Here is a 23,482-nt window from a genome sequence, read left to right on the forward strand (position 1 = left end):
GGAAAAAAGCAGAAAGTGTCTCTAGGTTGAAATATTTTGCCCTTGCAGTTCAATGTTCTTCTCAAAGAAGTCTGATTGTAGACCTAACATAAGACATAAGTACACACTTGCGTAGACACCCACCCACTCTTTTTGACCTTGGGGAAGTCATTTATACCACCTTCTAGGTTGATCTGTAAAATGAGAGAACTAAAGCTCATTTAACTGTCTCAAAGGGAGGCTTGTAAGGGAGAGTTAGATTAACTTGCAAAGCTCTCCAAAGAGGATTACTTGTTTGTGAGAGTACATGTATGAGGCTGAGCAAGCTACCTAGCTACTGGGAGGACTCTTTTATTAAAGATGTGATATTCCAGTTGATCTAAATGTTGAGGACACTAGCAGAGAGAGTTTTTTCATGACAGAACAATTCTCCCCCTTCTAGTTACTCTGCTAAGCACCGCCAAAAGCAAAATACAGATCTAAAGAGAGATACCCAGCTATGCTGAGGTAAAAAGCAAACGGAAGATATGTTAACAGTCATAACAATTTATTTTCTTTTTTCATTGTAAACAAACCTTGGTCATTAATAGAGAAATTCTTTTTAACTGGCAGTACTCAATCCCTTTTTGATGCTCAAAAATTCAAAGTCCCTTGATAATTGCAGTATTCACAACACAAGGCAGTTAGCCAGGATCAAAATTCCAGTTCTGCTGGTACAAGAAAGATCCCTACGATTCCAGGTTAAAAACATCAAATTACAACAAACACTATATAAAGTGCATCAGGTACAGTGCAAAGAGGTCAGGAAGAAAGGCAGGTACAGAACTGACCAGTCTGCATGGCAGACTCCACTCTGTGCTCTACACAGCTGAAGGAACTCTAGCAGAAAAAAAGGTACTACAGCAATGCAGATCTAGATACCCACAAACAGTAGAACCTCCTTCCCAAAATTAGAGATCTGGAAATTACTGAAGACATGGATAGTGTCATGTTTTAGGATTAGCCTAACAGCTGTAATCTGATGGAAAGCGAGGTCAGTCTGCCCAAGAAAACAAAAGCTTTCATTAGTACTGCTCACTAATAACATAATACAAGTCTGTGGTCAGGTGATTCTGAAAGCTAAATGTGGTCATTTTTGACTGCTTTGCTCCAAGACATTTCCAGCCCTGCTGTAGGGAGCGAAGCACCTCCAGAGAGGTGTTGGTATCAGCAGGGCACTGCTCATTGAACAGTAAAGGAGATGGACCAAGTAATTTCCGATACCATGGAAGTCTGTTCTGTCACTACAGTGAGCTTGGGGATAGTGCAAAACTCTTATTTGACAGTCTCAGTTATTTTATGTACTAAAACTATTTACAGTTGTATTACACTTCAAAAAACCTGTTGTGTCTTTTGAAGTAAACTAAACTTTTTAACAAAAAAGTGAACCAGTTTTCCTAATTCTTGTGCTGAAATACACGTAAACAACAAACACAAACCTCTGTGGAGTGCCGTGTTCTGTTCCGAAGGTCCTACCACTCACTGTCTACTATTCCTCTGCCCATTTCTCATGTCATAATCATGGTTGCAGAAAGCAGCTTTTTTCAGCATCCCTGAACACAGCCATTACACAAATTCCTGCTTTTTTGTAAAACTGAGTTAACCCAACACTTCCAGAGCAAAGCTTGTCAATATAGCTATACAGTATGTCCAGTTAATAAAAATTTAGTCTGGTGTCCTATTGTACAGATTATTCTGGTAAGAAACAAACAAATCCCTGTGTGACAGGGATACAGACTGACTGTTGAATTTTACCACAGCCTGCTCTATCCATATTTTCTGCTATACCTGATGAAAAACTGTGGAAGTACACTGGCAACTGTTTAGTGATAAAGTTGCATTGCAAGAATTTATGGGATAGTACCATAGCAAAGAAAGAGGTACGTGATTTTCCAACTCTTTTTAACAGATTATTTTCCCTTTTTACTCCCCTTACAGGATATGCCCTTTGTAACTTCATCCATCTAGTAAGGGCTCAAGTGCTGTATGTATAGCACACATCAGACACTGTGACTGGTAAGTAGACACCTGCCATGAAAAATCAGTTCCTACCATTTCAAATGAACTAAAACTGGGTACATTGTACTGGGGGTGGGGGGAAAAGTAGCAATGATTTGTATAGAGACTTAAAAAGAAAATCTCTGAGTTTCAGTTTTTGTAAAAGAACTCTCCTATCTTGAAAAAGTTTACAGGAAACCCATAAGCATAAAAAGTTTTATACTCTAGCCTACATTGACTTGATGAGAATTTTCTATCTTCTCTATGTCTTCTAGATTAAAAATAAAAGACAATAAAATTCAGTGCCTTTCAAAACCAAAAACCAACCAAAAAAACCCAAACCAGAAACAAAAGTGCTCTCTTCCATACTCCTAAATTCTTGCTTGTTCAGTTTGAAACTGGCCCCCCACTCCCACCAGCACCCCCACCCCTCCAAGAAAAAAAAAAATAGCAGAAAATACCCCTGAGGTAGTGACTGTCAAAATACAGGACTGGCACTTGTAATTTAGTTTCTTTCACTACAGGCACATTAGCAGCACCCATTTGCCACCAACATCAGTTAAGAGACTTCCATTTTACCATTGCTGAACCACATGCCTTTAGGCTGTCTCGAAGCCTTCCCCTTCCGTGTGATGGTGGATGTCAATTACCGACTACTTCCTAGTGCCCTGGGGAAGTCGATTTCTCATTTTGGGCTGGTGCACTGAGAGCCACTGCACACAGATGGCTTTCACAACGTCATCTCCACTGTTCTCAGCCAGCTGTCGCACATGCTGGACTAGCTGCACGGCTCTGGTCTTCTCCTGTCTCACCGAGACTAGATAGGCAGAACGCAACTTGTTGCACATCACATAGGCCTGGACCTGAAGCAGAAAAGGCAGACAGAACTTGGTGAGAAAACTGTAGTAAACTAACAGGATAAGCTTAAGCAAGGATTCACTGGAAATACCTAGTTCAGAAATGTGTTTTACAAGGTAGCAGCAGCATATTATGAAGCTGAGTATGGCATGGAGCAAATCCCAATGTAAAAGATGGACAGACAACTATATTTTGTCTCTTGTGGAAACTACTGCATCACCATGAAATTAGCATCACGAATCCTATCTTGTGCATTAATTTACCATATCCTCATAGAAAAAGAGTATAAACCAGTAATTTTCTTCCTTTGCTGGTTCTAGAACAGTTCACATCTTTCAGTGATAGATCCTACACAAAGGCAGAATGAAAAGCCTATTTTTCAATCTACATACAACAGTGAGTTTGTCAGTTGAAACAGGACAGAGGGCAGTCACAAATCTTAAGATTTTATTCTCAGCTAAGCCACTTATGATCTACAACAATCCACAAAACACTGAGCCACAGCCTCTTCATCTATAAACATGCACCTACAGCTTACCCATTTATCTCTGACTCAAGTTAACAAAGAAACAAAGTAGTTTAGGCCTCACTTCCTCCAAGTAAAAAAGCATGTCACAGAAGTTTTATCACTTAACTCTCAATCACAATAGCAGTAATATAATCTTGAAAAGATAAGCTGAAATGGTCCTCTTGGAGGGATGTTGACCCTCATTAGCTGTCTGGCATTACTAGAAACTTACATGCGCCTATGTGAAAAGTTGGGTAACAAAACCAACAAACCCACCAACGTGCCTCTCTTTTCCTTCCACTGTAACAAATGCCTAGCCCTCACTGTGAGGACTGCCACTGAACTAATAGGGGTATATCAACCAGTACCTTCGTGTCACAGCTCTACAGTTACAAGCACCACAGCCTTGAGGAATTCACTGTGATTTCTGCAGTCTAGGAAGTGGCCTTCAAAACTTTGACTTGAGTGAGGACAGGAGAGAAGATAGGGAAAGAGAGCACTTAGGCTGCAGGCCAAGGCTGGGCTGATTAGCTCTTGCTAAAGAAGTTCCTCTGCTGTACTTTTACTTACCTTGTTTTCATCACTGTCCATATCCTGAATCAGATTATCGAGATCCTGTATCCAAAGAAGGGAAAAGGTGTTCACATTTAGAGAGTGACTATAGTCTGTGAACCTTCACCCCATCAGAGACCAAACCCCCGCACAGAGGAAGGGCTGCTAAGATCAAACCTAGGTAGTTACATTGTCCCAACTGGAAGTGCTGCAGATGTAGAAAATACAAAGTCCAATTCTTCCCTTTACTACAGCTTCTCCCACCTGCCATATTGGTGGGGTAGCCCTGGAAAATGCTATGAGCCTGGGAGTCCCCCATGGGCATGGCTCACATTGCATGAAATTAATTTGTAGGTTCTCTGCACCCCAGCAGGAGCTGGCCCCCACTGCCCACCCTGACCCAATGGGTGGACTACATCCCCTGGCCTGATTAGTAGAACTTCTTAGAGAGCATCGCCTTCCTTCACTGGGATGGAAAAGACACTGTGGTAAGCAAAGGGAATCTTAAAATTGTTTCCTGTGAAGGCAGGTGGTTTCCACCTCCACATGTCATCTGTGTTAGCCAGGGAAGCCTCACTGAAGGGAACACCCCCACCCCAATCGGGAGCATTTGGCAGGATTCTGCGAAGCAAAGGTTCTTTCCCTGTCACGGGTACTCATCTGGGAAATGCAAGTGTCCTGGCTTCAGCTGGGATAGAGTTAATTTTCTTCTCGGTAGCTGGTACAATGCTGTGTCTCGGATTTAGTGCAAGAATAATGCTGGTAACACACTGATGCTTTTAGTTGTCGCTAAGTAATGTTTGCACTAAGTCAGTTTCTTAGGCCCTGCCAGTGAGAAGAGAAATTGGGAGGGGACGCTGCCAGGATGTATGACCCAAGCTAGCCAAAGGATATTCCATACCATAGAACATCATGCTGAGCATATAAGCTGGGGAGTGGGCCAGGGCCTTGGGATGGCTGGCTCAGGGACTGGCTGGGCAACAGTCAACAGGTGGTGAGCAGCTGTATTGTGCATCATTGGGTTTTTTTCCTTTTGGATTTTATTCCTCCCTCCCTCCCTCATTTTCACTAAAATTACTGTTGTTGTTATTATTATATTTAAATTTATTTAAGTTATTAAACAGTTCTTATCTCAACCCACGGATTTTACTCATCCCACCAGGGGAGGCGGGGGAGTGAGTGAGCAGCTGTGTAGTGCTTAGTTGCCAGCTGGAGTTAAACCACAACAGCAGGGTAGGAGCATGCTACAGCTACCCGTCATTTCCTCTCAGAATAACTTGCATAAGGCAAACCACACACTCCCACCTTTAAACAATGCATATAGGGCAGAGTCAGAAGATATGAAGGACTCACTAAATGAGTAGCACAGGCACCACAGGATGGTTGTCTTGTAGCCTGTATTGTGCATACCCATTTTACTTCAAAATGGACACAATGCAGGATAGAATTACCTCAGCAGGAATGTTCTTGAACTCATTTAGACAGTTTAGGATAATGTTATCCCCATCATTTTTTGCTGCAACTCCCGACTCATTGACACACTTGAGGAGCTGCCGGATCTCACTGTACTTCTGCTGCTTCACCAGCTGCCTGGCCACTTTGCTGTACACTTCTGTAGCCTCTATCTGGAAGTCCTAAAGGTAGTTGGAACACCAGAGCAACACGTTAAATGTTCAAGTTTTTAAATAAGCAGGCTTTCTCACAGGGAGTCTATACAACTGACATCATCTCTCCTAAGGACAAAATATAACCACATGCTCCCAAAAGTCAAAGCCGTTTTGGGAGGCTCTGATTTTCTGTTCACCATTGCTCAGAGCTGGCTTAGATGTTTTCTATAATCAGATTGGTAAAACTTAATTTTGCTCAAGAACAAGATGACTCTTATTTCAGGGGTGGCAAAAAAAAATCAGGTTGCTTTCTTCTGGCAAAAGGTCTTTTTTAGGTTGCTGCCCACCTCTCCCTCACTTATTAAACTCCCACTATATTCCTCTGTTATCGATTTGTTAATAAGTCAAGATTGATTGACTTTATTTGATTGATTAATTGATTTTATAAAATCATTTTATAAAATTGAAAAATAGAAGAATAAGAAAAATTTTTAAAGGAAACTTATAGTTGCACAGTAAAAGCTGCTATGAGATCTTTTGTACGTCTTGTACCAAGGCTAGAAGAAGGGCCTGGAACTATTGTGAAAACTTAGGTAATAACTTTAGGGTTGAAAGGTTCCTTTGTACGTAACCAGTCTTCTGTATGTAGAGGTGTATTGAAATGTCAGAGTATGAGATTAATGGGAACTGGGGAGAGTCGACTGGAACAGCTTGTAGGTGCCTGCCAAGAAACTGTGAACTTTAGTAAAAGGTAATTCCGGCAGGGGGAGATCGCGACCACCGACTCATATACCACCTACCCAAATCGTACCCTAGACCCATTTCTAGACCTTTCTAAGCTTTACTGCGCAGAATCGGATATAGGAGGGGAGTATGTAAATGATTTACGGGAAATGTTATGATTATGCATGAATAATTAATGAATATGTATGAATAAGTTCTATATATGGTGTCTGATTTTGGGACCTGGTGTGCGTTGATCGCGAGAGGACTCGCTCACGCACCCGGCCGTCAATAAAGAAGTGTCTGCTTATCTACATCACATTGGTGTCGATAAGTTCTTCATTCCGAGATTTCGGTAACACCTCCAGCCACCCCGCTGGCAGCCACCCTTTCTGTACCCCAAGAAACAGGAGGCAGCTGACCATTGTATGCTTCCTATGTGAAGGAAGAGACGTTAAAAGCTGCAGACTGATCCTGCCATGAATAAGGCAAGAAAAGAAAAAAAGTAAGGAAACAGAAGTGATGCTAGGCAGCTGGACTCGCGGCTCCATTTTTACTGGGGAGTAGTGGCTGCTGTTGCTCCTCAGTAGTGCTATTTTTCTAAAGCTCTCCATCTCATTACAAACAGGCATTCTGCCTTGCAAATCCTGATGTGAAGCAAGGGGCAGGGCCTGCAGTATCCACAAATACTTCAGTGTGCCTACCTCTGTTCAGCAGTGGCCCTGCTATATCCTCTGTCCCACACAAGAGGCAACTGCAAGCTGCACTGCTTAAACAATTGCTTCAACAAGTACTGCTGGCAGGATTTACTTTTGTAATAGTAGTGCTTGTTATATCACGTTTTTCCCATACCTGAAGGACTCTAAATGCAATCCCGAAACCTTCCTCAATGTTTTTGCCTTCCAACATGACCTGAAAAGAGAGGCATAGACAAGTTTGGGGATGCATATTCCTTTTTCATTACAAATAAATAATAATGCATTTCCAGATTTTGCCTAAAGGCAAAAAGACAATGCATTACTTCAACAGAAAACAGCACCACCCCAACAAGTACAGCAAATATAGGGTCTATTGTCACACACTGATTCCCTGCGGGACATCGGGCAAATTACAGATGGAGCCAAGCTGAAGTTAAGAAGGGTCAGAATAATAGCATTATTTGCCTTGCTTCAAAACACAATAGAATGTACAATCAAAAGGCACATTACTATTTGAATTTGGGATCCTCTGCTTCTGGAGGTTTGAACTTTGGGGAGAGGAGCTCCTAGTTCTCATGTGTCCTCTGCTACTTTGAGGAAAAACATGAATTTTTCATAAACGGTAGGTTGCATACAAACAAGTAACCTGACCACGAAAAATACAAGAGGCTGCTCCAACCACCAAATGTTTCAACCTATATACCAAGTTAGTATTGTCGACTAAAAATAGACCTGTGTTTGAAATAGCAATAAGTACCTTGCAAGCAACATCCATTTTCATGTTATTGTTTCCAAAGAGTGTGGGCAAGGAGGAACCTGTCATTTGAGAGGTTCCTGAGCTCTCACATCGATGCAGGAACTTTGTTACTTCCATCTGCAGATCAACTGTATTGATGTGCCTAGATAGAGGAAAAAATCTGACTTACTTTGAAATAGAGAAAGTGTCAACTATTACTTGTGTGAACTTACTAATTTCTTGAACATACTTCAAAATAAGACATTATTTCCAAACAGTAATTATTGCAGTTACTTTTTGACTGTCTTTTGTGTAGCCAAGTCTGTGGCAATGAGATACTTTCCAGATCTGTGCACTTAACATGTCACAAGCTGAAGGTGACCACTTGTTCACATTATTTCAAAGTGTGCCTTTGAGAGTACCTGGATCCTAAATAAGTATCTACTCCCTCTTTTCCACCTCATCATACACACTCCCCCTCCCACCTTTAAGTTAGAGTCTAGCCTAAAAAAAAGCAAGAAAAAAACCCCTAAGAAAACCAAGATATAGAAACCCAAGTACAAGAGGGATCTGGCTCAATTTACACTTCAACTTTTGAATACAGGGATTCAGTTGGTCTGGCACCTATAAGTTGTACATAGTTGAACACTGTGAGTTAACGCTGGTAGGCAGCTAACTACTACAAAGCTGCCTGCTTTCTGGAGAGGAAAGTAAGCGTAAAACCAAGAAAACTTGTGGATTGATATAACACTGTCTAGGCACTGTAGGGTTTCTGTTTGTTTTTTAAATTAAGGAATGGTAGATGATACATCGACTGGTATTTTTTGTAGAAACAATTCCTCATCTCCTGGATTGGATTATTGGGGGAAAAGGTGATGGGAATCCTATACTTGCAACTACATAAAAGTCAGATTTTGGTCAAGCACAGCCTGCATGTGTTAGCTAAAGCCAACTTAAACACAACCACTGGGGGGGGACGGACGGTGTGGAGATAAAAGCTTCAATTTTCCCTTTCCTACAACTTTGTTTCTTGTTTATAGATACCTTGACACATCTGTAGCAGACATTTTCTTTCGAAAAGTGAACGCTATTTTTTTCCTTCCTGAAGTTCTTGAGACCTCCTGCAGATACACCTTGAGATGGTCCTTGATCTTCAGAAGCCATGCCTGTTTGCCTCCCAGTTCAGTGTAAGACTTTGCTCCATGAGTGAAAAATCTAATGCAGGTCATGGCAGCACGAACATGATCCTAGAAAGAAAAAAATATACCGAACACTAAGATGGACCAAGTACACCACCTTCACTAATCGTTGTCTGTACTGAAGCACTCACACAAAGCAGGCAATGCTGTGTTTTCTTTAAAACAGTAAAGCTACTGCAATGCACCAGATCGTGACAAATACAAGGCAGGTCAGCTTCAGTTAGGCTCAGGCCTGGCCTTCCTACCTGTTTTTTGGGATTGGGAAGTAGCAAAAATACACTTGTCCATCATGCAGACTTACACCAAAGTAAATAACCAAAAGTCTCACAGTATTCAACATTTCACTGAAAGAAATGGCACTGACCCTCATCTTACATCTTACCTTCATGAACTGTTGCAGCTCATACAGAATATGGTAGTAGTTCTTTCTCTGCAAGTATTTGCAGGCTGCAATCAAGTAGACTCCCCAGCTCTCCAATCCTGGGTCAATGGTTTCCAGCAAGTTCTCCAACATATGCAGTTTTCCACTTTCATAACTTGGAACAAAGATCCCTTCAATGAACACTTCTGGTGGGGATTCCTACACAAACATCAGAAAGGTGGCCTGAAGAAAAGCCACTGTGGCTTATCGATTTTCCTTATATAACATAAAGGAGTACTAAGTGACAGAGATCATAAAATAATAATTCAGATTGGAAGGGACCTCTGGGGGTCACTTGGTTCAAAACCTCGCTCAAAGAATAGCTTTCAGGTTAGGTCACACTGCTCTGGGCCTGTTCAGTCAAGTTCTGAGCATGATGAAGTAGGGCGATTCAATAGCCTCTCTGGGGCCCAGTTCCCTTGTCTATATAACCTCACTACAAACACTTTTCCTTATATCCAGTTGGAATTTTCCTTGCTCCAAATTGCATCCACTATCTCTTACCCTTTTACTGTGCGCACGTGAGATCGGTCTGGCTCTATCTTCCCTATAATCATCCGCTTGGTAGCTGAAAACAGCACATAGATCTCCTTTTGTCTTTTCTTCTTCACGCTGGAAAAACTTAGCTCTATCACTCTCCTCATGTATCATGTGCTTCAGGCCCCTAGCCACTTTGGTAGCCTTCCACTAGACTTGCTCCACTTTGACAATGTCTGTTTTTCACTAGGGAACCCAAAACTGGACACAGGAGTTCAGACGAAACCACACAAGTAGTGAGTTGAGGGGAATATTTACTTCCTTGACCTCCGGGACTGTGGTCTCACGAACGCAGCCTCACATACTAATGTTACTACGGAAAGAAGCATGTGTGATAACATGGCCTGCAAAAATGTTTTAAAGACATGAAATTACTTTTCAATAAATAACAAGCTACAAAGCCTGTACCCATAAAATACTTCAACCAATCAACTGCAAAATGTTTGATCAGAAGCCTCGCATGTTACAGCTTTAAGGTAACAAACCTTCCTCTCTAGTCTGCATGATCACTACCAGTTTCCTTGTCCAAAACTTCCATATCAAATTGTATGTCTAGAGTATTGTTCCAAGTCTGCTACTTCACTAGTGGAATTATTTCACCAACATTGCAAAAATATACAACTTTTCTTTAAAGGCAAATTTAAACTGATATAGAGGACACACTTGAAAAGCAAATTTAATATGCAGATGAGTACGTGAGCTTAGAATCACTGATCATACAACGAGAAAGCAGAGCTGATAGGACAACTTAATTTTCTATTAATAAAGCTATTAATAAAGACTGACGATAATGGAATTTGGTGTATCAAGTTGTATGTATGCAATAAGAATTATTTCAAATAATAACAAAAATAATCAGTACATCAAACAAGCACAGAAACTCAGAAAACAACCAACCCCCTGCTGCCCCCACCTATCAGCTTTCAGGTTGGTGAGATGTAATAGATTCACATCTCCTAAGAAGCACCCTTAACGAATTAGTGAAAACCCTGCTGAGGTAATTTCTCCTCTCTAGAAGCCACTGGTTCAGTACAATGGGGAAGGAAGATTAAACAAGATGTAAAGATCAAAAGTTATTTTTTCATGTCACTGAATTCTTGTCAGACACTGAACACTTTGTATAACAACATTTAGAACCTCAGAAAACTGTGCAGAAAAACACCGAAAATGCTGCATGATGCTCATTACCATCTCAGACTGGCCTTGAAGTTGTCTTAGCCACTTTTCAAATTTCAGTTTAGTTACAGCATATGAAATTACTCACCTTATTCAACAAGTGAAGCAGTGCTTCTCTCATACAGTCGTGCCTCATGTAAAAGCTTATTATTGCCAGATTAGTGCCATAACTATGTAAATAGAACAAGCACTCCTGATAGTAGCTGTTGTGTTGAATCTTCCCCTCACACATCATCTCCAGAGACAGACTTCTCGTTCTCAGTGTTGCTTCAAGTTCCCTCAGCGTGGCAAAGTAATCATCATCCTGCCATTAACACAGAGAATCGATGACAGGTGATGTGCAAGAGGATAACTTTCTTTTCAGTTAGATCTTGCCACTCAGCCCTGAAGCACTGCTGTTATCGTTGGTTTTAAAATAGATATCACTTTAAAGGGGTGACAAGCCGGTAAGGCTTTTTCATAAACACTAGACTGGAACACTGCTATCAACAGAGGTGCTGAATGTTGCTGTAGATAGCATGGCTGTTTCCAAGGACAGACAGGAAGCTGATTTAAACACAATTCCACTGTCAACAGCTACTTCAATAACCTAGTTCAAACAGGCTTTTTTATTCTCCCAAAATATGTACTACTAAGAGGTCTTTCATCATTAAGATTCTGCAGTTACTTAGTACTAAAAGTGGGGTTTTGTTACTAATCAGAACTTCCAGAGGTAATCGCAAACCATGTAACAGTGTTTTCTGACAAGGAAAGAAGAGTGGAGCAGTATTTGTAAATTCTCCTCGGAATTGTTCAAATTATCAGAGTTCCAGCAGAAAAATGGCATCACTGCAGCATCACAACATATTGTTGGGATTGAGTTTAGTTTCTTCAGACTATTAGTAACATGTTAACAAGTACAGCTTCTTTCCCCTCTGCTAAGTATGCCTCAAGTTACTATAAAATCCTATGATCAGGTTCTCAGCCACCAACTCACCGTGATGAAATAGTTAATAAATTTCTCAACAATATTCAGTTTGCAATATGCAATAATGACAACAGAAGGAAAAAAAATCCTAACACCTGATATTGTAACATGCATTGCTATATGTACTAACACATAATTACTTGGCTTTGCTACAGCTCCTCAGAGCAGACAGAACCGAAGACTCTTACCGCAATGAGTATGGGCTTCACTGTGGACTCCAGGTACTGTATCACATCCTGGACCAGCCTTGAACCATGGTTCAGCTGGTTTAGATCCATAGGTGGCTTTAAACATCGGTTAAACTTCTCTCTTGCTGAACTTAAGTTTCCAGCTTTAAGGCAAGCCATGCCCCAGGCATGCCATGCTCCACCTGGATCCAACCCAGATTTTGTAGAAACCTGAATTCAAAATTGTTTGTTAATACCGCCACACAGTCCCAGTACAGATAAGAGGAAAACTGGCTTACCACACAGTCTGTGATTATGACCTTTCACTTCCTAGAGCACATTTCCCATTAAAAACAAAATAAAACAAACACCCCCCTGGTGCTGATTATTTCCATATTACTGGAACAAAATACCAACTACCAAAACACCCACAATCTCCAAATGTGGAAGTATATTTTTATTGTACAAGTTTAAGCAACTATTTCAGTTCAGCAGTTTTAAAACTCAGGACATGTTCACATCTGCTTTAGAAAAGCAGATGACTTCTACAGAGCAGCACTCAGCAGTTTTGTGGTTAAAAAAAAAAACAAAAAAAAAAACAAGAGAAGATGCTTCACAAACTACCAGGAAATTTTTTATTTCACATAACTTTGCTGATCAAATTAATTCCCAATTTTCTTTAGTAGACCAGCTGCCTTTAAACATGAACCATTTTTATTCAAATAGGTTATCTATTCCTGCTGTTTATTACCCCTTATAAATCCTAATCCTGTTTGTAGTATCATAATCCTGCTCTTAAACTGTAATACCATAAAGCAGAGGCTTACAAAATCCTGTAAGCAGGAGGAAGACAGAAGATGATAAACCATATCAGATGAGCTCTGACAGATTTCCCACCATTGCTGATTTCCAAGTAAACGCTTGGGAAAGTACCTTACTAATGTCTGCTGTCGCATTGCAGACAAATGAAATCAAACATACATGCTTCAGAAAAAGTCCTGCCACAAAGGATGCCTCAACACGTTTTACTGGATGCAAGATTCCTCCATTTAATGACTTTCTTGCAGTTAATCCATTCCAATCTTAATTGTACTGGGAAACAAGGTCCCTACCATTCCCTTCAGCAACCTGCTCCACAGCAGGACTTTTCCTTCTCAGAATTTTTTTCCAGTGTTCAGAAAATTATTTCTTACTTGTTTAAAAACTTAATCTCAGTTTGTAAGTGTTTAAATATTTTCCATTTCACAAGTCACATCCACCTGAACTCAGGAGGGAGAAAAACAAGAAGTCACTACAGAAGCATTACTAACACTGACATCGCTCCATTGCCGTTACCTCTATAGCTAGCTGGTAGTACTCTGCTTCCAGAAGCCGATTTCTTAATCTTGTTACTGCTGCAGGGAGAAGAATCTGATCCAAAGATGGTATTGGACGGTAGGCAGCAGTAACCAAAATATTCAACACATCCACTTTGCTGATGTAACTAGAAGAAAACAAAGAGGTTAAATATCCATACACTTTCACTGTTATCACAGACTGAAACAACTTTATGTCCGAGACAACTCTTAGAACAGTGGTTCCTAATCACCAGTATACCAGGTTTCTCTATCCATCATACCATCGTATTCAGACCATTTTTTTTATTGGATTTTTTCCTATGTTCAGTGGAATGCTGGCAGATGCTGATTGCAGACACCAGCTGTATGCTCCCAAATCAAAGCAACACATCTGAAATTTAGTATACTACACCTGCCACCTCAAGCTCTGCAAGACAAAACTTGAGCTTATTCTCAGGAAGTGCAGGTTTTAAATCCTATATTGAAATACAGACTGAAAGCAGATACACAGTATCAGAAGTAAAACATTTACCCCATTCTTTGTGAGTTATTTCTCCCTACTCTGAGAATTTTCTCCGTAATTATTATGTAGTCACACTACTTGAACTTCTACTATTTGAACTCTTACATTACTAATTTATCTTGTTTAAAATGTCCACAGTACAATCACAAAACAACCCTCTACTCTCCAGTAAAAAAGGGTAATAGTCTCAACAATACCTCAGTACATCCTAGTGAACGTAATGATACATCACCTATCACAGAGAGCTAGATCCTGGCTTCTTCCAGCTTTAACAAACATCATTTTGGCACTGAAGAGCAATTGTTTCATGATGTCCATAAGGAGACCAGCATCCACCTCAGGATTAGTGAGCCCTTGAGACAACTTGCAGCAGTGCTCTATCAGTTGGTGGCCACACACTATACTGTCACTGTGCAGGCTAAGGATGGCAATACACAAGGAAGAGCTGGGAGCCTGATAATTTGAGGAAAGACAGACAAACATGGGTATCGAGGTAGTTTTCTCCAGGGAACAGGGAACTGGACTCTCTTTCTCCAGACCTTACCTGTTCATAATAAAATTCACTGCGTACAATTTCATTCTCCTCTTCATTCAGGGAAAAAATCCATTCAAGTTCAGTTGCCTTGGGTATTCGCACCACTGTGGAATATTCATTATTAGAAGTTTCTGCAGCCAGAAAGAAAACACCAGGTAGAATCATCGTACAAGAAGCAATGAACCTGACAAAGGACACATAATGCAGAGTATTCCCATACTCCTGTAAAACAGTCACCTGTAATCCTCTCATGATGCCATTTCCTGCCAGCATCACATGTCCAGCACACAGATTACAAAAACACTTCCATTCCTCAGCAGGCTGCCAAATTGTACCTAAACTTACTGTTACCAATATCCTGTCACCAAAAACTGGCTCCAGCAATGTCTTCAAATGATTACTGAACTCTTACCCTACTGCACATCAAGCATAGCAACCTCCCCTCTCTTTAGCCTTGCCTCAGGCAAGTTATTAATGACTTCTGAGCAGGAGAAGTGGAAATATGAGACCCGTGGGTTATAGGTAAAAAGGGAAACTGAAGAATCAGTTGTAAAATAAAGGGTAAATTGACTTAACTGCTTCATTCTTCTTTTTAGAATTCAAGTTATTAGAACATAATAGTCCAGCAGCTTTAAGACAAAAGACTGTGAGAAGATGAGCTAACTCCTTACATTAAGTTCCCATATAAAACAATATTTTGAAATAAGTAATCCAGAATTGCTACAGATCAAGTATTGTCTGTCACCTGAGTGCAGCTGAAAATGCACAAGCCCTCTGATGCTCAAGTTTGTGATTGTGGTTCCTGGCAGAAGAACAATGGCCAATCTCACAATGCTATGAAATGGAGAATAATGCTAATTTGCTACTCTTTTCCCTCAAAATTTACTGTTCTAGATTTCAGAGGAGGACTCTTAAGTATTGAGTAACTCCATGTAGGCCGAGTTAAAAAAAAAAACACACAACAAAACCCCTCTCCGTTTCTAAATTGAAATTGGAAACTGGAATAATTATCATAAACCAGGCTTAAAGATATTTGATAAGCCTTCTTCACAGTCTCATCAGATAAGTTCGAAAAGCAGAATAAACCAACTTCCTTTTTAAATCTGAGGACCATCATACTGTTCTTACTCACTCCTGCTGATTGAATCACATGGGCCCAGTGATGTGCAGCAATGCTGCAGCCAAAGAGGAAGATGTAACTAGAAGTAGCAGCTCAGAAACCGCATTTCAGCTATTTCAGTCTTGTAACAAAGGTAGCAGTCATACTAGCCCATCATACTTTAAAAGGGACAAGTAAGGAAAAATATTCTCTTTTTTTTTGTAGCACAAATGCAGGTTTTTGCACCATGTTCCACATTACTGCTATAAGCACTTAAAATAAGTATGTTTTGGTCTGCCAGAATTTCACATCCCTGTAGGGAAAATTTTGCAGAATCACCTCAAACACAAGACTAAGCAACAAACAGTAAAAACTGTCTGAGGAAAAATTACAGCGAAAAAGAAATGTCAACTAAATTTTTTTGTTATTATTCTACTATTCCTGAAATATTATGGTATTAAATGTGGAAACTGAGGCACCAAAATTACTAGTCCATATTCACAGAACCATCAAAGGAGAAACCATCAAAGGAGACAGAACTCAGGACACAACCAGACAGATGACAGGGGCAACATTCTGCGCTACCCCCAGCCCGCACAGGGTATCAAACACGACAGCACACTGCAGTGGTATTCAGAGTTGCACTATCTTGGTTTGTAAAAAGAGGATCACTCAGCACAGCTCTGTGGTGGGCTAATGTATTGCTACTCACACTACAGCTGCATACTAGAAACAGTCAGTGAGAAAAGTGTATTCTCCGACTGTTGTTTTCCAGTTCCTTCTTTTAATTCCCATCCAGTGTATTCAATATTGGCTCAGACATCTTTGCTAAATTTCAATTTCCATTCACAGAAGTTTGGAATACTCAATTTCAGCTTGCAGGCATGAAAACTATCAGTGATGTTTTGTTACTGAAGTTTTGATCACCCTTCAGCTGCAACTACATGGTATCAGCTTCCTATCTCTAACTCTACTCCTAATCAGGCACTTTAAAAAACCTGAAGATTAACATTACTCCAATCCTTACCTTCCATTTGGTTCTGATCTTTTCTGCTGTAAAAAAATGACAGAAAGAAACATCAGGCATACTCCAGCACACTAGGGAAAACACAGTTTTAAAGGAGAGATCAACATGGCTAGCCTTTTCAGAACACTGTCTTGTAAAAATCTAACAACTCTCCCTCCCTGCTCTCTCTCCGACTCATTGCCCTGCCCCTACCCCCTGCTGCCTGGAAATCTAACATCCTGCTTCTGAATTGTACTTCAACTACACTAAGTAATTAGTTCTTATAACCTTCTGTAGGAATAGTACTGTTGCACACATCATAAAAAAGCAGACACTGAGAACAAGAACTGCTCAGTATCAGAATATGTCAGAGCTAAAATTAACTTTTTGTCATCCAGGTCTCTGCCCTTAAGATTTAGTTGGTTTTGATACAGAAATAGGGCACATATTAAAAAAACCAAACAGATACTTAAGCAATTAAAACCTGACAGGTGGCATTCACACTCACTGCTAAGCTCTGCTGACCTAATCTGGCAGCACAAGCAACCATTCTGACACAAACTGATTTAGCTAGAGATAGATGGTTGTTTTTTCAGATCTGCACAGTAGTCCTCTTTTCCTAGGAGGCTTGCTGATACTACCACAGCAGATACTATTGACTGCAGGCTTGCTAGGAAAACAGGAAATACAGCTGGAAGTACAGGTGAAGAGTTAAGTCTTACTCTCAGTGACCCTGTCAAGCCTGCCGATAGCAGAATCAGCAGGCTTGACAGGGTAGTGGACAGTAAAACTCACTCTTTTCAGCTGTGCTTTTCACCAGCTGGTCTAACACACAACAAATTTCAGTCCATTTCTCAGCTGTGATCACAGCTGTCCCTTTTATTAAGGGCAGTTTCAAAGCCTGTCTAATCATGACCTTGCTTTTGAATCCCCAAGGGCTCAAAGAGTCATAATCAGGGGATTATGGAATAACATATGAAGTAACACTAACACACTGATACGTCCAGCAGAGCTAGTCAACTTGTGATGTTAATCCAGGAGCCAAGTAAACAGCAGGAAACTTTGTCATACTGTAGTAGTTTGTGCTGAACATGTTTTGCATCAAAGCATTCAATCCTTAGGTTAATGATCAACTGACGCTTAAAAATTAAACACTTTGCTGCCTGGCTCTCCAGGTTTTTTTTAATGTGAAAAGTAAACTGAGGCATAAGGAACATCCCCACACCCAACAAACCTGAAAATCCCAACAGCTGGAGGCCAAAAAGCTGATGTTATTATATTATCAGGATAAACCTTTATTTCTTATTTGTCTCTCATTCCATTCGTGTGGAAGGTGTCCTGTCCATGGCAGCAGGGGTGGAACTAGATGATCTTTAAGGTCACTTCCAACCCAAACCATTCTAAGATGTTTCTGTGTTGTCTGCTGTGTATATGAAATTGAGGAGAACTAGAATGGAAGGACTTACATGCTTGTGTCTTGTACCAAGCCAGGCAGATGGTCTCTGTTGTAGTAGCTATAGCACTGATCACATACACGAGACAGATTTTCTCTGCAAGCTTCTACTGCCATTTTCTTCGTGGAGCAAGAGCTGCACACCAGCCTGCCACAGCGTCTGCAGTGATGGCGCCTGTTAAACTAAGCAAGAGTCACAGATGAGCAACAGAAAGAATTTACAGAAATTCCCTCCTATACCTGCTTCCACTCATGAGTAAAGTTACTCCATTTGAAGACAAAAACCACCATGCACAGTAAGGCTTTTCAAAACTATACAATGATTGATTCTCACTGTTGCAATTCCTTCCTGGAGAGGGCATGGCAAAGAAATAAAAAAAAAAAACCAACCCAAAAACCTAGAGGGAGGTATTTAAAACATTTGTTGCAGCCTTGGGCTTTCCACTATTTAAATTGTCCCAATTTTGATCACAGCACTAATTAGATCAACTCTTGGAAGAGTTAGAAGCTGTAGACTGTCTTTCTGAGACCATCTTAGTAATTTCCAAACTCAAAAGCAACAGATACTTTGAGCAGTACTGTTTCTAAGCAATAGTAGAGGCTGCCAGCACACCCGCAAAACTCTATTTAAAACTATTGCAAAACAGCAAAATTAATCTTCTCCCTTAGAGCCCCAACGCAGTTGCTCAAGTACTCTGTGAAACAACAGGTTTCAGAAAAGCATCACTAACAGCAAAGAATCATTTTCTATACTGGTAATTGAATTATATAATGCTCATGTTATTTCTTGCCAGCATAGTCAACTAGACAGCCTTTTGAAATATTAATACTGCTGCTATTACACATTTTTGAGATCTCATAGTTGTCTTCTCTCTGATCTATGCTCTATTTACAGGGCTCTGCAAGGAACTAACTGTTCCCAGTCTCTTCAGCTACACTAAACAGAAACCAGTGGTTAAATATCAAAGGACTGGCAATCTTGCCAGGCCTACACTGATGCAAGCAAACTTGCTGAAGTAGCTAGTATCTCATAGGAAACAGACTGTGAGCAAGTGTTCATATTAAGGTCACAGTTCTAGGAATATCCTTACTTCGTCTTTGCTCCTTACCATAGTAAAGCGTTCAGTTTTGCAAACCATACATATCGTTTCAGTGTCATCAGGTATCCATTGCTGCTTTGGTGGCGGCTTCTCAGGAGGCACAAATTCTTGAGTAAACAAATTCTGCTGCAAACTTCTGTCTCTGGGACTTGCAGATATGGTGAGACCTTAAAGAAAGCCAGGCCAAGAAAAACATGGAATGGGATTTAAGCTGTTTAATGGAGTCTTAAATACCAGAAAACTCTATAGAGGCTCTAAGATCTTTCTGACTCACAAGACTATTAATATTATCTTACACAATGTTATTCTGCCACACCTGGTTGAAAGGAATATATATGTTTTAAGCTAAAATTTTAAGACTGTAAACTTATAGCGCTTCAGTACTAATAGCAAGAATACATACTTATTAACAGACCTTTACCATAACAATTAGAGAACTGTAAGACAACCTGTCAACATCTGTTCTTGTATCACAAGCAGAGACTTAAGAGTAGGAAGAAAAAAAAATTACCTTGGTATACGGATACCAAAAAGCGATATAGCATAAAATATTATCTTAAGGATACAGAGTGTTGACATTCCTAAATACTGAGGCTTTTCTTTGTTATCTCAGGAGATGTGTGGTATGGCTAGCAACAGCATATTCCTCCCTGTTCTGGTCCCCTTTACAGTCTACTGTGGGGAAATCTGTTCAAAAAGGCAGGACTTTTAAGTCTTTGCCCTTGCCAATGAAATACTCCTCAAATCACGTTTACAGTATTAAACAGGCTTTCAGTTTATATAATGTGAGCCAGTTACACTACAAGCTAATTAAAAAGTTCAACATGTCATCACAAGCCTGCAAGCCACTTTCTGTGTATGTGAATACTAAGCTAGAAAAAGAAAGAAATCTCCATTCCAATAAAGCTAACTCATGTTCATCTGAGTAGATACTGGATTGCAAAGGAACATTAGAGTACAATGCATTCAAGTTTTGTAACACACAGATTAAGCTGACCATTATGAGCAAAACCTGAAGAGCTACACAGCCCAGTCCAAGACGCTGCCAAGAGGCAGAGCAAAAAGAGTCTTCAGTTCAGGACACAGAACGAGAGAACAGTTCAGACACCCTAACCTATAGATCAGGGTATCACTGTGCAGCTCTAGTTCAGGCCCACCACTTGCTGAGAATCTTCAGCCTTGGAGGTCTGAGGATATCCTTTGCTAGTTGTTCCCTGAGAGAACAGACTGTGTGCATTTCTCACAGTATCTATCCTCTGAAGAGTGTATCTCTTGCATTAGATGCCGAACGAAACCTATAGAAGGATTTGTGGTTCTTTTTAAGCCACAATGCTCTTCAGTTGTTTTGGCGTAAATTATCTCGTTCCTATTTATTTGTGGTTTAGGACTGTGAGTAGAGTCTCTCAGACAATACAACATATGCTATTTCCCTCAGGTCACAAGAGGGATCCTAGAAAAAAAATAAATTAAAGGACCAAAAGAATAATGAAAAAGATACAATATGAATGAGATTTTTACTGTAAAAACCAAAGTTAAGATCCAGAAGAAAAAAAATGACTAAGCAAGGAACAGGAAGACAGGGAGAAGCACCACAATGATGGGCTTCAGACAAGCTCTGCCTATATACCCAGAGTACAGAAGTCAAGACACAGAAAGACTAATGTGCAGCACCATCAATCCACTAGCAATCTAGTCGTGGCAAAATAGTAATTATTTTTTTGTCCCGCAGATTTAGTCCTGTTTCCTGTGTTCTGTTCAGGCTTACAGTTTTCTGTAGGGTCTGGAATGGAAAGATTTTGTGCTGATTTTTTCAGACATTTTGTGGATACCTAACAAAAATGAAAACAAAGCCATACACTTCTGTTCCCCTTTAAGATTTCTTTTAATTGGGCACAAAGCACCCAACTGTAGAGAACTACTAATTTGCATTAAATGCAACCCAAGTTACTATTAAGCAGTGGGACACACATACACAGGGGATAAAACAAATAAGAACAGGTTGAAAGAAAATAGCATCAAGGTCTTAGCTTTACCAGTAAAGCTGACAGGAGATAGTTCTGATGATCCTGATTTAGACATTGCTTCACACTCCAATACCTGACTGAGACTTTCTTGGATACGTATTAGAGAATCTAGGACGAAGGGAAGAAGAAAAATAAAAATCAGGGAACGATATTGGCCATACATCTACCTGTTTTTACAAAGATTTGAGGAATGCATTCACAGGAGTACCTAAGAATGTCAGCACAAAACAGGACTAGCTATGTAATTATAAATTACTATGTTTTCATGAAAATTAGCCCACAACAATTAATGCAAAACTATATAAAATTCAATTACCTAAAACATAGAGAAAGGAATCTTCACCAAAGCAATGGACTACTGATAGGCACAGGAATAATACAGCAAAGAGTAAGTATCAGATGTGAAAACAATTAGTTGACACAAGGTGCTCATGGCAAATATTAAATGCTTCACATGACAGTGGAAGGAACATACTTGCAAAAGTTATAGGTCATCTGCCAGGAGAATATAGGCAAGTCTGACGCTTTTATATTAGCAAGAACCATATCTTTAAATCACGAAGTCAGTCAACATTTTGAAACTAGCACAAAGGAAGCTGGTACCACGTATGTAGTTATAAATAGATACAGATAGGTAGACACACCATGTGCTTTGAAACAAAAGCACTGGACTTGATCTGCAGCACCCTCTACTGTTCCAGTTCTAAAACCCTGAAAGGAGAGAGCCAAATGCAGGAGAAGCAAAGACAACATGGATGAGAATGGATTGGCGAATCAGAAAGGGGAACTGTGCTGAGAATGTTAAATAGAACTACAAGTTTAAGGCTTTTATGTGAAAAAAGGAACCAGACTCTAGTAGGAGGAAAGACTATGAAAGATCAAATCCCCATTCTGTCTGGGGGAAGATGCAGTTGGCCTCAGGTTTTGGAACTGCTTAAGTCATCAGTGACTTTGCATTAAGCAGGAATGAAATAAAATTGATCAGTATCATATAAGAAAAGAGATCCCAAAAAGGATCAACAAAGGAAAGTCCAAGAAACTTTTGAAGGTGTTGGTCCTGAGAACATTTATTTACAAGAAAGGCAAAGACTTTAAGAATATGTTCTGGGCTAGCAGGAGACTGGAGGCATACATCTACAAACATTGTGGCACAACTGGCAAAATTACTCTGGGGTGAAACTGGCACTTTTTTCCAAGTGAAAACCAGCATTCTCATGGACAGTCACCTGATCTCTTTTCTTTTAATGCAAAAGGGAAGTTGAGAGCTTTTTCTGCATACTTGGAGAGCAAATTGTCAATGTCTTCTACAGTAAAACCAATTTCCTGGCCAGCTAAGAGTTGGTGCAGCATCTGCACAGCAACAGCTACCCAATCCACCTTCATATTCATGAGGAGCTGTTCCAGCATGAGCAGTGGCCTGGAGGACAGGTGGAAGTAGTTAACACGGGAGAGCTCAGGCAGAGTTAGAAGCACCTGAGACACAGGGAAAAAAGCATTATGTTAAAATTAGATACTTTTAAATCTGTTTCTGTGAGATTAAAGACAAAAAACTGGCACAGTAGCTTATGCAGAGAATGGAATAACTATATATGGAGGCCAAAAATTGGAGATGGGACTTCTGAAACCTATTCCTGTTTTCATTACTGAATTACTGACTAGATTTACAGAAATTACTTAGCTTCCGCTTTCCCGTTCTGTAAAACATTTCCTCATTTAAGAGGCAGTTAAGAGTTGAAAGGATATTGTGACCCTGTGACAAGTACGTTGTAGCAGGGTAGAGCACATTCTCTCATTGAAGTAAGCTTGTAAAAATAATATTAGCTCAATCCTTATCCTTCCATCATTTGAAGAAGTATCAAGAGGAGAAAACATGAGCAATTCTCCTAAAGGTGGACAGTTCATATGGACATTTCCCAAATTAAATCACGTCTTCAAAAGGAACAAGGAAGGAAACAGGAAGCCCAGCAAAACACTGCTGTGGCACACACTAGAGCAAGCTGCTATTTGTATTCCTACAACAAAATGGACAGTACCAAAAGCACTGCCTTTTGTTTACTTATTATGAATTCTACTGGTTCATGCACCTATTCTCAGGCTGAGCACAGAACCTGTATGACTTCTGCAAAGGCAACAGCCATCAAAAAAAAAAAAAAGAAATCGTGTTATCTATCTTTGGAAGGCACTTGAGAGAAACATGCCATGTATGTGTCACCACTGGTGTTACTGACATGGAGAATAAA

General features: G+C 40.1%; 1 protein-coding gene across 7 annotated transcripts in view; it reads right to left on the reverse strand.

The window, feature by feature from the left end:
* Window positions 1–509: 509 nt before the first annotated feature.
* ZFYVE26 (zinc finger FYVE-type containing 26) overlaps window positions 510–23,482 on the reverse strand; it is a 53,178-nt gene continuing 30,205 nt past the window's right edge. For 3 of the 7 annotated variants that reach the window (XM_040600475.1, XM_040600474.1, XM_040600481.1), the window contains 17 exons: window positions 22,469–22,715; window positions 21,252–21,350; window positions 19,228–19,385; window positions 18,132–18,301; window positions 16,687–16,712; window positions 14,570–14,691; window positions 14,258–14,478; window positions 13,501–13,648; window positions 12,187–12,396; window positions 11,120–11,335; window positions 9,280–9,477; window positions 8,743–8,945; window positions 7,720–7,861; window positions 7,117–7,176; window positions 5,386–5,568; window positions 3,953–3,997; window positions 510–2,879 (listed from right to left, as the gene is read on the reverse strand). In XM_040600475.1, coding sequence (XP_040456409.1) covers window positions 2,670–2,879; window positions 3,953–3,997; window positions 5,386–5,568; window positions 7,117–7,176; window positions 7,720–7,861; window positions 8,743–8,945; window positions 9,280–9,477; window positions 11,120–11,335; window positions 12,187–12,396; window positions 13,501–13,648; window positions 14,258–14,478; window positions 14,570–14,691; window positions 16,687–16,712; window positions 18,132–18,301; window positions 19,228–19,385; window positions 21,252–21,350; window positions 22,469–22,715 — 2,658 coding nt within the window. In that variant the 3' untranslated portion in view covers window positions 510–2,669. The other 4 variants (XM_040600477.1, XM_040600478.1, XM_040600480.1 and 1 more) reach the window with 4 other exon arrangements.

The sequence above is a fragment of the Falco naumanni genome, chromosome 7 (assembly GCF_017639655.2).
Source record: "Falco naumanni isolate bFalNau1 chromosome 7, bFalNau1.pat, whole genome shotgun sequence".
In the NCBI taxonomy this organism is placed as follows: domain Eukaryota; kingdom Metazoa; phylum Chordata; class Aves; order Falconiformes; family Falconidae; genus Falco; species Falco naumanni.